The 14,385-nt window shown below is 23.8% G+C and overlaps 1 protein-coding gene across 1 annotated transcript; it reads left to right on the top strand.

The window, feature by feature from the left end:
* The first annotated feature begins 1,387 nt into the window (after nucleotides 1-1,387).
* Nucleotides 1,388-13,170, top strand: LOC113389381 (general odorant-binding protein 72-like). The gene is made up of 6 exons (XM_026626428.1): nucleotides 1,388-1,450; nucleotides 9,447-9,525; nucleotides 9,693-9,745; nucleotides 10,174-10,209; nucleotides 11,988-12,084; nucleotides 13,082-13,170. The coding sequence occupies exons 1-6, from the start codon at nucleotides 1,391-1,393 to the stop codon at nucleotides 13,168-13,170; spliced, it is 414 nt and encodes a 137-aa protein (XP_026482213.1). The 5' UTR covers nucleotides 1,388-1,390.
* The last annotated feature ends 1,215 nt before the right edge of the window (nucleotides 13,171-14,385 follow it).

Here is a 14,385-nt window from a genome sequence, read left to right as displayed (position 1 = left end):
AATTAACTTAAAGCCATAAAGCAACTTGCAATGCTTAAAAATCACTTAAAAGCTTTTTTTTTCACTCATAATAGTAGATAATTCAATCAGTCCTATTTGCACCAAGAGGCTAAATGCGACTAGCACCAAGTTTTTCTTTTAATTTCAATCAGAATAGCTTGAATAAAATATAAACCTAAAACAAAATCTTTCTTAAAAAAATATTTTCGATAAAAATTGGTTCGACTTTTTTATGAAATACGAAAAAACGAAAACTAACTAGAACTTCGACTTTATACATTTTATATTACAGAAAAGTGAATTTTACTTTAACTAACAATTATGAAAAATAATGACAAAAATCCAATAAAATTTATTGTTACTAAATAGAAAGTAAAGATATTCCAAGTCATACTCAAATTAAGAAAAAATGAACTATTTATCAAAAATATAACAAAATAGAATGTGTCAAAAATTATGCTTTTAAGCTAAATATTATCATAAATTTAATAAATTAAAAATGATTATTATTATAATCTTATGGAACTCGATAAAATGTTAGGTATAGAAAGGCTCTAAAACGGCTGAACCGATTTGGCCAGTTCTAGTCTTGAAAAATTCGTGCTAAGGTTGTGCAAAAGGTGAGAAATTTCCTCAAAATCTCGTAAAAACTTTACATTTTTAATTTGAATTTTTTTGTAGAAGCGTAACTTAAAATGAAACAATGGACGGCGGCTCATACGTCAAATGTCAAATGATTTTTACCAGATGATTTTCAATTATTTCTAATAGGATGTTTTAGATGAATATTATTTATTTGTAGTTTACAATTGTAGTGTAAACTAGTTTTGTTTGTATACATATAATATATATGACAACTCAGTAAATTAGTTTAATGCATACGATTAACAAAATCAAAAATAATAATGATTAAATTAATAAACATAAATATAAATTACTAGAAAAAATAACATGAATAATATTAATATAACAATGAAATATTTTATATATATATATATATATATATATATAAATCTTTAAGTTCATCAACAACAATTTATTGGTAATTAAATAGTTTATATATAATTAAATAACCAATTATTAAAATAAATTTATTAATTTTATGCTAAATGATTTTTTAATCAGAGACCTGTATTTGTCCACCTCTGCTAAATAATAATGTATCAATAAACAATTGTATAGATCTCATAAAAATCGCGGTTTGCTGTTGCATTCTATATAAGATGAGGATCTTGTGATCTTCTTCGACATAAGTTGTTAAGATCTCATCCTTGAACATTGCATCGAATTAATTTTAATTTATTAATAGATAAATAAATAAAAGTAAAAATTTAATTAGTAGTTTTTGTTTTAAATAATTTGTTAGGTTGTTTTATTTATTAAGTACAAAATGGTTAAAATAATTTTGGTTGTAGTTGGTTTTGTGGTTTTGTGTGGTTTGACCGAAGGGGTAAGTTTAAGAAGATTTTATATTTATCAAAAATTTATTAACATAATTATTTATATTAATATTATTTTAGATATTTGTATTTAATATTAATGTTTATACTAAGCAAAATCGAGAGTGTATTAAATTATATTGAGTGTTGTTTTTATTAATAATTCAATTATATCTATTTCTTAAAAATAGTTTTTATCTCAACACGTATATATATATATATATATATATATATATATATATATATACTTATATATATTTTATTTTCACTTTTAAAGAACATATATTTTTTAAATTATTAAATATTTTTTAATTCAAGACGAACTGTTTATATAGTTGTATTCTACTCGTAATTTTGAAGATAATATTTTATTTAATAAGTAAAAATTTAGAATCCTCAATATATACTCAATTACAAAAAAGGTATAATGTAGGAAAATTAAAATACTATCCATTTAAAAAACAAAAACATAAAAATTTCGACTATCTAAATCATTTTTATATGCAAATAGTTTCATATTTATTAAATAAATTTCAAATACTCCATATGAAATTTTTAAATATACTAAACACTCCAAATTTGGAATTTGTAAAAATTTAAATGTGTAAAAATACAAAACATAGAATAAACAAAATTTAGAGTACTTAGGATTTAGAATATTTAAAATTTTGAGTATAAAAAATATCTGGTATATAAAATTTTGTGTATTAAATATAGTTTTTTGGTGTTTGTAGATTTTTTACAAACAAATTCAAATAATTCTCGAATAAAAAATATCTCAAATAAACAAAGTATCTAATAAAATAAAATTTAAAATAAACATATAAACATAATTCTCAACAAATATTCAAATGCACATAATTTCTAAGTTTTCAAATAATTTTGAAATTAATTAAGTGTTTTCCTTAATTTGAAAATTTCGATGACAATTTTTTTTTAAATAACATTCCAAATTTTGACCATTTTTTTATTATATTATACTCTAAGCTTTAACTTAAGATTTAAAATGAACAAAATTAAGAGAAGAGCTAATTTTGAAGAGAATTTTCAATCACAAAAATTGTTGCAAAATAGTTTAGCCAAATACCAAGGTTTTTTAGCCAAATACCTTGTGAGAAACAAATACAGATAATTCAATTGGCTACATTTATACATACATATATATATATATATATATATATATATATATATATAATTTTATACTTCATTTTTTTAGCAATTATCCTGAGTTTTGTTATAAAATATCCTTTTTGTAAAACAAGATTATAGATCCTATTACATTCAATACAAACGAGAAGGACTAATTGGGGAAATTTAAAATTTAAAATATCAAAACATATAAATAAATAAACTGGTATCTAATAAATTATTTCAAAAAATCCTACCTTTAAATCCAAAGAATCGAATTAATCCTTAAAGATGTCCTTAAAATCCATAAAATCTTGGAACAAGATATTCTGAAAACAAAACAAAAATATTCATATTAAAAAAAATTAAATTATTATTCATATTATTAAATTGTTATTCATATTATAAAATTAAACTGAATGAAATATTCATATTAAAACTTTAATTAAACTGATAAATTTTTATGTACTTTTAATATAAATTAATAAAAATATATAAAAATATTTCTTGAAAAACTAAACAAAGTATTTGTCCACAAAATTCAGTACAAAAGCAATTGGTACAAAATTTAGTTAAAATGCATATATTTATAATAAATTAAAAATTTCGAAAATGTATGAAAGTTAATATATTATAATTAATATAATGATATAAAATAATTAATAAAAATATATGTAAAAATTTTATATTTTTAAATATATATAAATGAATCTTACCTCAGAATTTGCTGCAAGAAAACATTTCTTCGTAACACATTTCACTAATTTTTACGCGAAATTACACTTTAAATATTTTTGAACACTTTTTGTTTAAATAATCATTATTTACCTTATTTTAAATTAAAATAAAATATATAATATTCTTACTTTTAATTCACAATTTTTTACGCGAAATTACATGAGAAATATTTAACATAAACACTTTTTGCTTAGACATTTTTATTTACGCGAATTTTATGAATATTTGCACTATTTTAAAAATTTTAATTAATTTTTTTATTTTAACACTGCTGTAAAAAATACATGTTAATATATATATATGTATATATATATATATATATATATATATATATATATATATATATATATATATATATATAAAATGGTATGACCATATTCTTGTCCAAACTATCTAACTAATAATATTAACAATATTAACCCTGACTACCACCCTTAACCAAACTCAGACAGACTTATATACAAAATACAATAAATATTGTAAGAAATTATTTAATAAAAAATTTAAAATGTACCTTGATTTTTTTTAATTCAATATTTAAGAAATGTTTTCTTTAAGAAGATATACTAGTAATACAAAAAATTATGACTTCAGTTGGAATAGAAAAATATTTATTTGTTGCCTAAATTTATGCAAAATTTAAATAATTATTATTGTATTTTGTAAATTTATGTATGTATATATGTATGTAATTGTCAATTGTATAATTTTGCAGGATATTAGTTAAAAGTTACAACAAAAATTACTGAAGTAACAATAAATTATAAATAAATTACATACATATACATATAGACAATCTGTGTATCGTTTTCACAAAATTTCCATACAAAAAATAAATATATTACAAATTTTAAATAAATTGTTTGATTGGGATTTTAAATGTAGATTTGTGTACCTATGTTTTTTTTAATTTTGTGAATTCGATTTTTGGTCATACCATCCAAAAAAGCAAGCTTAGAATTTTGAAAAAAAACTCACCAAACGCGAACAAGCACCGATTCTTCTGAAACATCCAGATTACCAATTTGTTGTCTAAAATAGAAAAAAAAAACAAATTAATCATTAAATTTATTTCTAAATTAATTGAACAAAAATTTGCTCTAGAAATCATGCAAAAGACTTAAAGGTTTGGAGAACATTATTTTTTTTATTTTTATTAACCAGAAAAATGTTCCAAATTTTCCATTTATTGAGGAAGTCTGAAATATCGAATACAAAGTCGTTTCATTCAAAACTTTTATATCAGAGTGTATATAATTGTTTACATTGAAATTTAGTAAATTTTATCTAGTTTCACCGTATCTAACTGAAAAAGAGTGCCCCTATATAAACTTTCAGAGTTATTTCACAAAAACTAAAAAAAAAGTCAGATATTCTCATAGGTCATTGTAACTTTATCACATAATTTAGTTGAAAATATATCAAGGAAATTATTTGTTTCAGAAAAAATACCACATATATGACTGACATAGCTTATATAGAACTTCTTAGCGTCAGACACATATAACAATTAACATGTTAAAAGTATGTGATTATATTATTACTTTTAAACACACTTCTAATATATTTCGTCATATAATTCTTTAAGGAGATAAAATTGTTGACTACAGACTTTCTGAATATTATTTTGTTTTACATTTGTAATAAAATTTTGATTATAAATTTAAAAATGTTAAAAATTACCTCCAGATTTCCAGAAGAGAGCTGATCAGGATCTCAGCACAAAAAATTGTAAAATCCTTTGTATCAGACACTATCAGTCTTTTATAAGTCTTTATATATACACACTTTATAAGTCTTTACAACCAACAAACACTTTATTTTATTTCACTACACTTTATTTTAAACACATTTATTTTATATAAAAAAACGAGATTTTTTTAAAGCAATGCGAATGTTTTTTTTTTAATTTTATGTTGTAAAAATATAAATTGTTTAAAAAAAAGTCCTAGAAGCCAATTTTATGCGACGAAAAAAATTGTTTTACATACTTAAAATTAATAAAATTTTACACCAAAAGTATAAAACACTGTTTCGCAATTTGCACAATTTTGAAGAGAAACAAATAATGTAGTAGGTTTTTTGATAAAATATTTAAAATTAATTTGAACTTATATAATGGAAGGTAAATATAAAAGGAAAATAAATAACTGTAATATAAATATAAAATAAGTAACTAGTAAATGTGAAACAAAAACGACAATACTGAATTTATAAAAATCGTAATTTTAATTTACACTACTAAAATGGTAAATAATTACCAAAAAATTAGTACAATAACAAAACCTTAATTTTTATAAAATTTATAAAATTCTAAATTATATGGAAATAATAAATTAACAAAAACAAGATGACTTTCTCTGTATACAACGCTTGCACAAATGAGAATTTGCATTTAACTTTACTCAAAGAAAAAAACACATTTGTTTTTGAAAATAATAAAATAACAGTACTATTAAGATAATAAATTAATATTTAGTAATTAGTAATATATTTTAGAAAAAATTGCCATACGATTTTAAATAAAATGTCAAAAAAGGAGGTTATTCATTGGAGATAAACTCTTTGAATTTAAAATTCGAGTGATGACATTAGTGAGAATTATCAGAATTATGCTTGCAATTAAGTCAACGAGCAATTCTTGCCGCAAACCATAATGATGTACACGCACTGAATTTAACCATTCAATAAAAAATTGCTGGCGATTTGGTGACATACCAATGATTCCGACTGGTCTTCCGTTTGACTTCAAACGATTGCAATTTCCAATTCGCCTTGCGTTCGCAATAACAAGTCGCAAGGCCAATCGCTTAGTGTTTGCGGGATAAATTTCAAATAGATTATTTAGAAAATCATTGTTTTTCACATGGGCAGTTATACGTTGCCTGTTCACTAATTGGAAAACCATCCGCTTTGTTTGTGTTATCGTCAGACCAAAAAACAAAAAATGTGGTTTACCAAAGAGCACTTCAATGAAACGGATAATTTGCGGATTCACTTCCATTTACTTAGAGAAGTTCAACTAAAAAACACTTCATTTTTGTAATCGAAATAAATTCATTACTGTTGTGTAATAAAATCAAATTTTTCCTTTTCAAATATAAAACAAACAGAAAATTTCTCCATCTTTCTCACGAAACCATCTGGTGGCGAAACGGAGTTCGTCGGGTTTATATATATATATATATATATATATATATATAATTCGTGAAACGTATAAAAACAAATAAAATAATTAACTAACTATATACAAACAACGTTCCATATAATGTCTTCTTTGATGACCTTGCATAAAATCGGCTTCAAGAACCCAACACGTGCAAAAACCCAAAAACGCACCAAATTTTACCCAAATACCAAAACGCACCTGTGACAAATTAAATTTAATCAATTATCTAATATTAATATTCAATAACCATTAACAATTACGACCGATGTCAACGGATTTTTAATTAATTAATTTTTTTAACACGTCCGTCCTCCTCCGCGTTTGCACCGAAAAGAAATGCCCTTGGCAACAGCAGATTTGAGAATGAAAGGGACAAAGATAGTGCAATTTGGTAATATTAGATGAGACATCGATAATTGATAGTCGATTGCAAATTTAAGCGGTAAATTTAAATTTGAAAATTTGAAATTGTTTGCGTGGGAGTGGTAGGGGTGTCTATTTGAACCGGGGTGGATTATCTATGGTGAGGGTAGGAGGAAAGATTTTTGGTGTTTGATTTGGCGCTAATTTTAAATTATAGATAGACAGGTATGAATGTTTTAAAGTATATTATACAACTAGTTGTAAGTGGCATTTTACCTTAAGACCTATACTAATTAGTACGATTCTCTAGTGATATTTTTCAATTTTTAAAACCGGTTCAAGAATTTTTTCCAAACGTGGATAAATACTAGTTGTAAGTGGCATTTTTACTTAAAGCAAGTTACATGAACTTACCGACATGTGTAAATAATCGTCTTAACCGATAATAAATCACAAAGAATCACCCGGTCCTAAAGTAATTTTAGTATGATTTTCAAATGACATTTTTAGGATGATTTTTAAATTTTTGAAATCGGTTCAAGATTTTTTGCCAAAACGTGGATAAATACTAGTTGTAAGTGGCATTTTTCCTTAAGGCAAGTTATAATTGTCTTAACCGATAAGAAATTAATATATTAATTTATGAGTGATAATGTGAGAAACTATTGCAGATTATTCTATAATTTTGTACATTTTTTTTATCAAACATTATTAAAAAAACAAATACGTACGTGCCTAATACATACACGGAGTATTTTTAAAAATTCAAATTTTAATTATTAACCACTTTTTCTAGGCTTAATATTTTGATATGTTTAACAAGACCATGTACTCTATTGTCATACAAAAATTCACTAAATTTCGAAACTAGTGGCATCGTGCCTCAAGGAAAATTGCTGGAACTTCCCGTACCGTAATAAAATATTCGAGGAATATTGAATGTATCGATTGAACGATGACGTTGATACATGAAAAATAATAAATTATCAAACGGAATTAGAATAAAGGTCCTTATCTCATATTTCTGAGGGGTTATATAAACTGAATTGCAACGTTAAAATTATTTATTTAAAGTATATAAGCGAGCTTAAGAACTTTAGCTAGAATCAAACATAAAATCCGAATTATTTTCCATACTTAGTTCTCTCAAAAACTGCAATTTTTTGCACTTTTAGCTTGGTATCTCCAAAACGACTAGATCTGCCTTTGCCAAAAACTAATCCCCTTTATTACGAATGGAATCTTTTTTGGATCATTCAAATCTCATGCTTTGTTCTCTTAAAAACTCGATTTGTATTTTCTGCACTCTTTGCTCCGTATCTCCAAAACGGCTGGACTTGCCTTGCCAAAATCTAATCACCACTTCTTCCCATCATTACAAATTGAATTTTTAAATCATTCAAATCGGTTGATCTGTGCGCCCGAAAACGTCGACGAAAAATTGGATCCACACATACATACACACACACACACGAACACAAACAGACATACACGCACAAAGACAACGTAAAAATATGCAAAAATATGATTTTCGATTTTTGGACGATTGCTATAACTTATCCTAAAAAAATGCATTAGTTGTAAGTGGCATTTACCACTAATGAGATTCAGCTATTCCAAAACTGCTGAACCTATCTTCGGAAAAATGTTATCTATCATATCGTCAATAGAAATGAATTATTGTTTTCTGTTATTTTTGGCACTTTTTGCACCATATTTTCATTTCTTGCACTTTTTCCACCGTATTTTTATCTTTGACACATTTTGCACTCTTTGCATCATATTGTTATCTTTGGAACTTTTTGCACAGTATGTTCATTTTTCACACTTTTTGCCCCATATTTGGCACTTTTTGCACCATATTTCCATTTTTAACACTTTTTGCACCATATTTTCACCTTTACCAGTTTTTTCATCTTTGGCACTTTTTGCACCATATTTTTTTATCTGTCTACTTATTTATCAATAATTCTATTTGTATATAAATAAAAAGTCTGAAATACATAATGATTCATAAAAATCCTTTTGACCAACCAATGTGAATTTTGCAATTTTTCTGCATCCCCAAATTCGCTGGACCTGCCTTCTAAGAAAAGTCATCTAAGTTTCATATCGTCAATAGAAATGAAATATTAAGTTTTATGGTACTTACTTTTTGCACCATATTTTTATTTTTGGCACTTTTTGCCCCGTATTCACCCAAAAAGTACAACAACCCTAAAAAAATATAAAAGTAAGAAAAGTAAAAAAAATAAAAAAATAAATAAATAAAAAATCTAGTAGTAATATAAATGTGTAGATGTAAGTTGTAAGTATAAATGTTGGTTGGTGAGTTATATTTTTGGAACCAATAATAATAATATGTTAACATTTACATTTAATTTAATTTTAACATTTTTTAATAAAAGAAAACTTTGAATTAAAAGCAAATTATCACTCTAATCATAATTATGCATCTTTTGTTGCAATTTCTTTCATATATATTTACCTTGTATAAAATTATATATTGCCCAACGATATTAGTAATACATGATTTTATAGTTAAAAATGAGATATTATTTGAATAATGTTAATAATATATATCTATGTTGATATTTAATTATTTTCAGAAAGTAACAATGAAACAACTAGAAGCAAATCAAAAATTAATTCGAAGAATTTGTCAACCTAAATATAACGTAAGCTCAGGTAAATTTTGCATATATAAATAAATAAAATATATATATATATATATATATATAAGAAAATTCCGATCACTTATTTACAAGATATTATAATTATGTAAATGCATAAATGCATAAATTATTTAAACTATCTTCTACAAATGTTATGTATAATTTATTAACAATTTCCAGAACTGATCGATGGAATGAGACAAGGAAAATTTCCACAGGATCACGATCTCATGGTAAGTTTATTTATTTATAAATATTGTTAATTATAATAATGATAATAATTATATAAGAGTTGATGGTCAAGATTATTTCTAAGAATGTTGTAATCAGATCTCGTGATTTATGGCTCAAGATCAATAGAGAACATTTTATTATTGATATAAAAAATGCCACGAGTGTTTTCATAATGGTGATAATTATCAAGTTTATGGTTTTGCCAGAAAATCCGACTTTCTCTTGTTTTTTTTCAATCAAATTTGATTTAAAAGCATCTAAATCGTTTTGGTTCAAAGTTGGAAGAATGTTTAAGGCAAAGTGCCACTTACAACTAGTTTAAATTTTACTGGAAATGTTAATTGTTAGTTTTTAAATATATATGAGAAATGTTGATTCGTGTTTTTTAATTCAATATTTTTTTAATATTTTCATTTTATTATTTTAGTGCTACGTTGGATGCGTGATGAACTTTACACGTTCGGTAAGTAACTTAAAGTAATTATTTATTAATTAATTAGATTTTTTTTATTTTTAATAATACTATTTATAAGTGTATGCAAAAAAAATATACAATATGCGTCAAGCTAAATAAAAAACTAGTTGGTTTGGTATTTAGCCTTGAGGCAAGTTACATGAACTTCCCGAAATGTGTAAATAATCGACTTAATAAAAAAAAGTGTAAATAATATACTTCATTAATCCTACTTTAAAAAAAACGATAATAATTTTAGCAAACTTTGACGAATTTTTAAAATTAAACTACTTGTCGTTAGGCCGTAATATTACAGTAAGTTCTATAAGACCATGATGTATATCGCCAAAAAAATTCCATGAAAATCGGCTTAAATTTTTTTTTCAACAGTTAATTACAAGAAAACGGCTCGGTAGATTTTCACCTAAAATTAATCAGTATCATTCCCAACTAATATCTTTCGAACAGTTTTTGATTTTTTAAAATCGTTCGGTAGGATGAGCTTAAATGTGGACGAAAAGTTTTTTTCAAATTACAAAGAAACGGCTTGGCAGATCGTTGCACAAAACTGACAAACGATAGTCCTCACCGAAATACATCAAATGGCTTTTAAATTTCTAAAATCGGTTCAGGCGTTTTTGAGAAAACGTCGATCAAAAGTCTAATTTTGACAAATGCCAAAAAGACCATACTGATTTTTGCAAACTTTGACGAATTTTTAAAGCTGAACCAGTTGTCGTAGGGCCGTAATATTTTAGTATGATCTAGAAGACTATGGTATCTATCGTCAAAAAAATAATCATAAAAATCGTCGAAATTTTTTTTTTAAAAACTTTATTACAAGAAAACGGCCCGACCGATCTCTACCAAAAACTAATCAGCACGATTCCCAACCAATATCTTTCGAACGGTTTTTGAATTTTCAAAATTGATTCAGAATTGCGGGCTAAAACGTAGACGAAAATTTTTTCACTTTTCTGCCATTTATGAAGAAACGGCTTGGCCGATCGTCGCACAAAACTGACAAACAATAGTTCTCGTCGAGATACATCGAATGGCTTTTAAATTTTTGAAATCGACCCAGCCGTTTTCGAGAAAACGTCGATTTACGGCAAAAAATCTGTTCACATACACACACACACACACACACACACACACACATACTTTTTCCAAATTTGGTCTCATTCGATTCAGAATGGCTTGAAACGTCGAGAAAACATAAAATTAGCGAATCGGGTTTTTTGATGAGAACATAAACTTCTCCTTCGGGAAGTTAATAAATAATTAAAATATGATAAGATTTTGTACTAATTGTTAAATCATGATGATGACTTTCAGTTAATTATCATAAGTGGAATTTGATTATATTTATCTTATCAAAGATGAAATTAATATTAAATATTAAAATAAAATTCAACAAATGAGTCAATAATATTAAAATTCCTGTTTTCCCTTGGAAATTCTTGTTTTCTCAGAAATTGAGTTCTCTTCCCCTATATGTAATAATCTTTTTTTTTTAAATAAAAGAAAACTTTGGAATAAAGGAAAATTATCACTTTAATCATAATTAAGTAAATTCTGGTGTAATTTCTTTTATGTATATTTTTCCTTGTATAAAATTATATATTATCTAACGATATTAGTAATACATGATTTTATGGTTCCAAATAGAACATGATAGTTGTACCTAGAAATATGATCAGGTTAAATACATAATTGAATATATTAATATATATATATATATATATATATATATAATTGTTGTTATTAAAAATTGTGTATTTTAGACAAATGTAGATGATGCAATCAAAAATCTGGACATTTTTCTACCAGAAGAATTGAAAGAGCCAACCAAGGCTCAAATTTTGGCTTGTAAAGATGCACGTAAGTAAAAATAATATTATAATATATAAATATAAATTCTGGTGATTGAGAATTCCGCAAAATTACAAAAAAAGTGAGAATATACTTATAAAAATAAACATATTGATTAGAGTGAAAAAAAATAATTTTGTAAAGATTTTCAATTATTTAGTTAACGATGAAAGACCAGAAGATATGTTAGAAGGCAAAAGTCTAAAAAATTTGAATAATAAGATGCCAATTCTACAAAAAAAATATGATATATGGATATAACATCTTTTTGAAAATTTTAATATTTATTCTTTAGCTTAATATTAATATTTTGTTTGTATTATCTTTAGTAGATAAACCATAATGAATATTTTTTACAAGAGATAGAGTGAGTTGTTAAGTTTATTTTTGGCAAGCAGTCTGAGTGAAGATCTTTACTAAATTTTATTTGTACGAAGTTTTAGATAGCGCTACTATTAAATTTTGCATAAAAATTTAAAAATTTTATTACTAGAATCTTCAGAAAAATAATCTGTACAACAATACATAGTTTTGTCTCTGGATTTAATTATATTTATGCTACCCTTTTATATGAATTTATACATTTATTTGTAAAGTATTGTAAAAAATTTTGTAGTACCTAATTCATCTTTTTTTTTTAAATTTCTATAAATTAGTTCAAATTTAATTACACTTTCCCACTCTCAACAATCATGTAAATTATAAATTATGTTCTTAAAATATAAATATTTTCAATAATTTGTTTCTTTTTATTAGAAGTACTATTTGTTTTTCTTACCATTTTCATATATGTAATTTCTTACATATTTCTTAGCATTTTCATATATGTAATTAATTTGTCAGACACTTTAAAAATGAAAAAGAATTATTAACTGGAAAGAAGAAAATACTCTATTCAATGTATTATTGTTCTAAAGTACCATAAATCTATATAAAATATACAAAATTATATTCTACTCGATATTAATATTTAAAAATTTTATAAATGATTTGTTTTTTATTTTAGATTTGAATTTTTCGGATAAATGCGAAGCAGCCTACAATACCTTAAAATGTATGACAGAATTTGATCCAAATAATTATGTTTTTCCTTAACAAAATATATATTTAAAATATATTAAGTAGCAAATTATTGTATATTTTTGTAAATAAATTTTGAAACTTGTTGCTGTATTTATTTATATGCAAAAAATCTTCAAACTTTTGGAATTGGAGCCTGTAATTAACTATTCTTTGAGAAACCAAATTCTAGCATAATAATTATGGTAAATAATATTATTAATAATATTATAAAGGTATAATTAACTAAAATTCATTACAATACCTTATGTCTTAGTTAAACTTAATTTGGAGAGTATTTTCTTTAGAAAATTATGATAATTTTGCATTATTATATTATATTAATATTATATTATATTATATTATGTTAATTATTGCAACATATCATTTTTAAATTTAATAACAATTTCGGAATAATATTCAATTAATATTAATAACTATCCTAATATCAGTCGAATCTGAGGAATAAAATTTAAAATAACTTTGATAATACTATGATAATTTAATAATTTTGTGGAAAACTTGTTTTAATAATATATTTATATTTCCATAAAATTTATTTGAAAATGAATGGTATTTTTTAAAATTCTATGAAACAAAGTCGAAGGTTATTTAAATATCTTAAAATTTTTTATTTACAATCATAGTAAACAAGTTTTTTTCACATATTTAATAAAAAAAAAGAGTAGATTTCCATATTTATATGATCCAAATTCATTCAAATTCAATTCAAAATTCAAGTTTAATAAAAAGTTGATAAAAAAATCAATGAAAAAACAAATTTGTTTATCTCAAATAAATAATTTTATATAAAATTCATTATTTATTTTAATTTGTTTTGCCTTAAATTAAAGTGCTAAATCTAAAAAAAAACAACAATGATAATTTATATAAGTTTGTTATAATGTTTATAAATAATTCCAACAACTTTTCAAGAAAACTATATTTATGAAAAAAGAAAACTGACTTGAAAAGCAATTTTCGATTTTGTAAAGAAAGTTTCTACACATTTTATATCACACTATTAATATAAAAAAATTAAATAAAATTTAATAATTAATAATTTTTTAGTTACTAATATATTCATAATATATTAAGATATGCAAAAATTTTCATTTTTGATTTTTGGCCCATTACTATAACTTACTCTAGGGGAAGTTAATTAATAAATTTGATATATATCTTATTTCGTACTTTCTTAGAAAATAATTATTTGTGATATAATGAACAATAGTTACGAAATTATTTTTA

This window comes from Ctenocephalides felis, unplaced genomic scaffold, assembly GCF_003426905.1.
Source record: "Ctenocephalides felis isolate EL2017-DRISC unplaced genomic scaffold, ASM342690v1 CF-g0.4_SCAFFOLD_03573, whole genome shotgun sequence".
Taxonomy (NCBI): Eukaryota; Metazoa; Arthropoda; class Insecta; order Siphonaptera; family Pulicidae; genus Ctenocephalides; species Ctenocephalides felis.
Note: the sequence above shows the minus strand (reverse complement) of the source record. Positions and strands in the feature narration are given on the sequence as shown.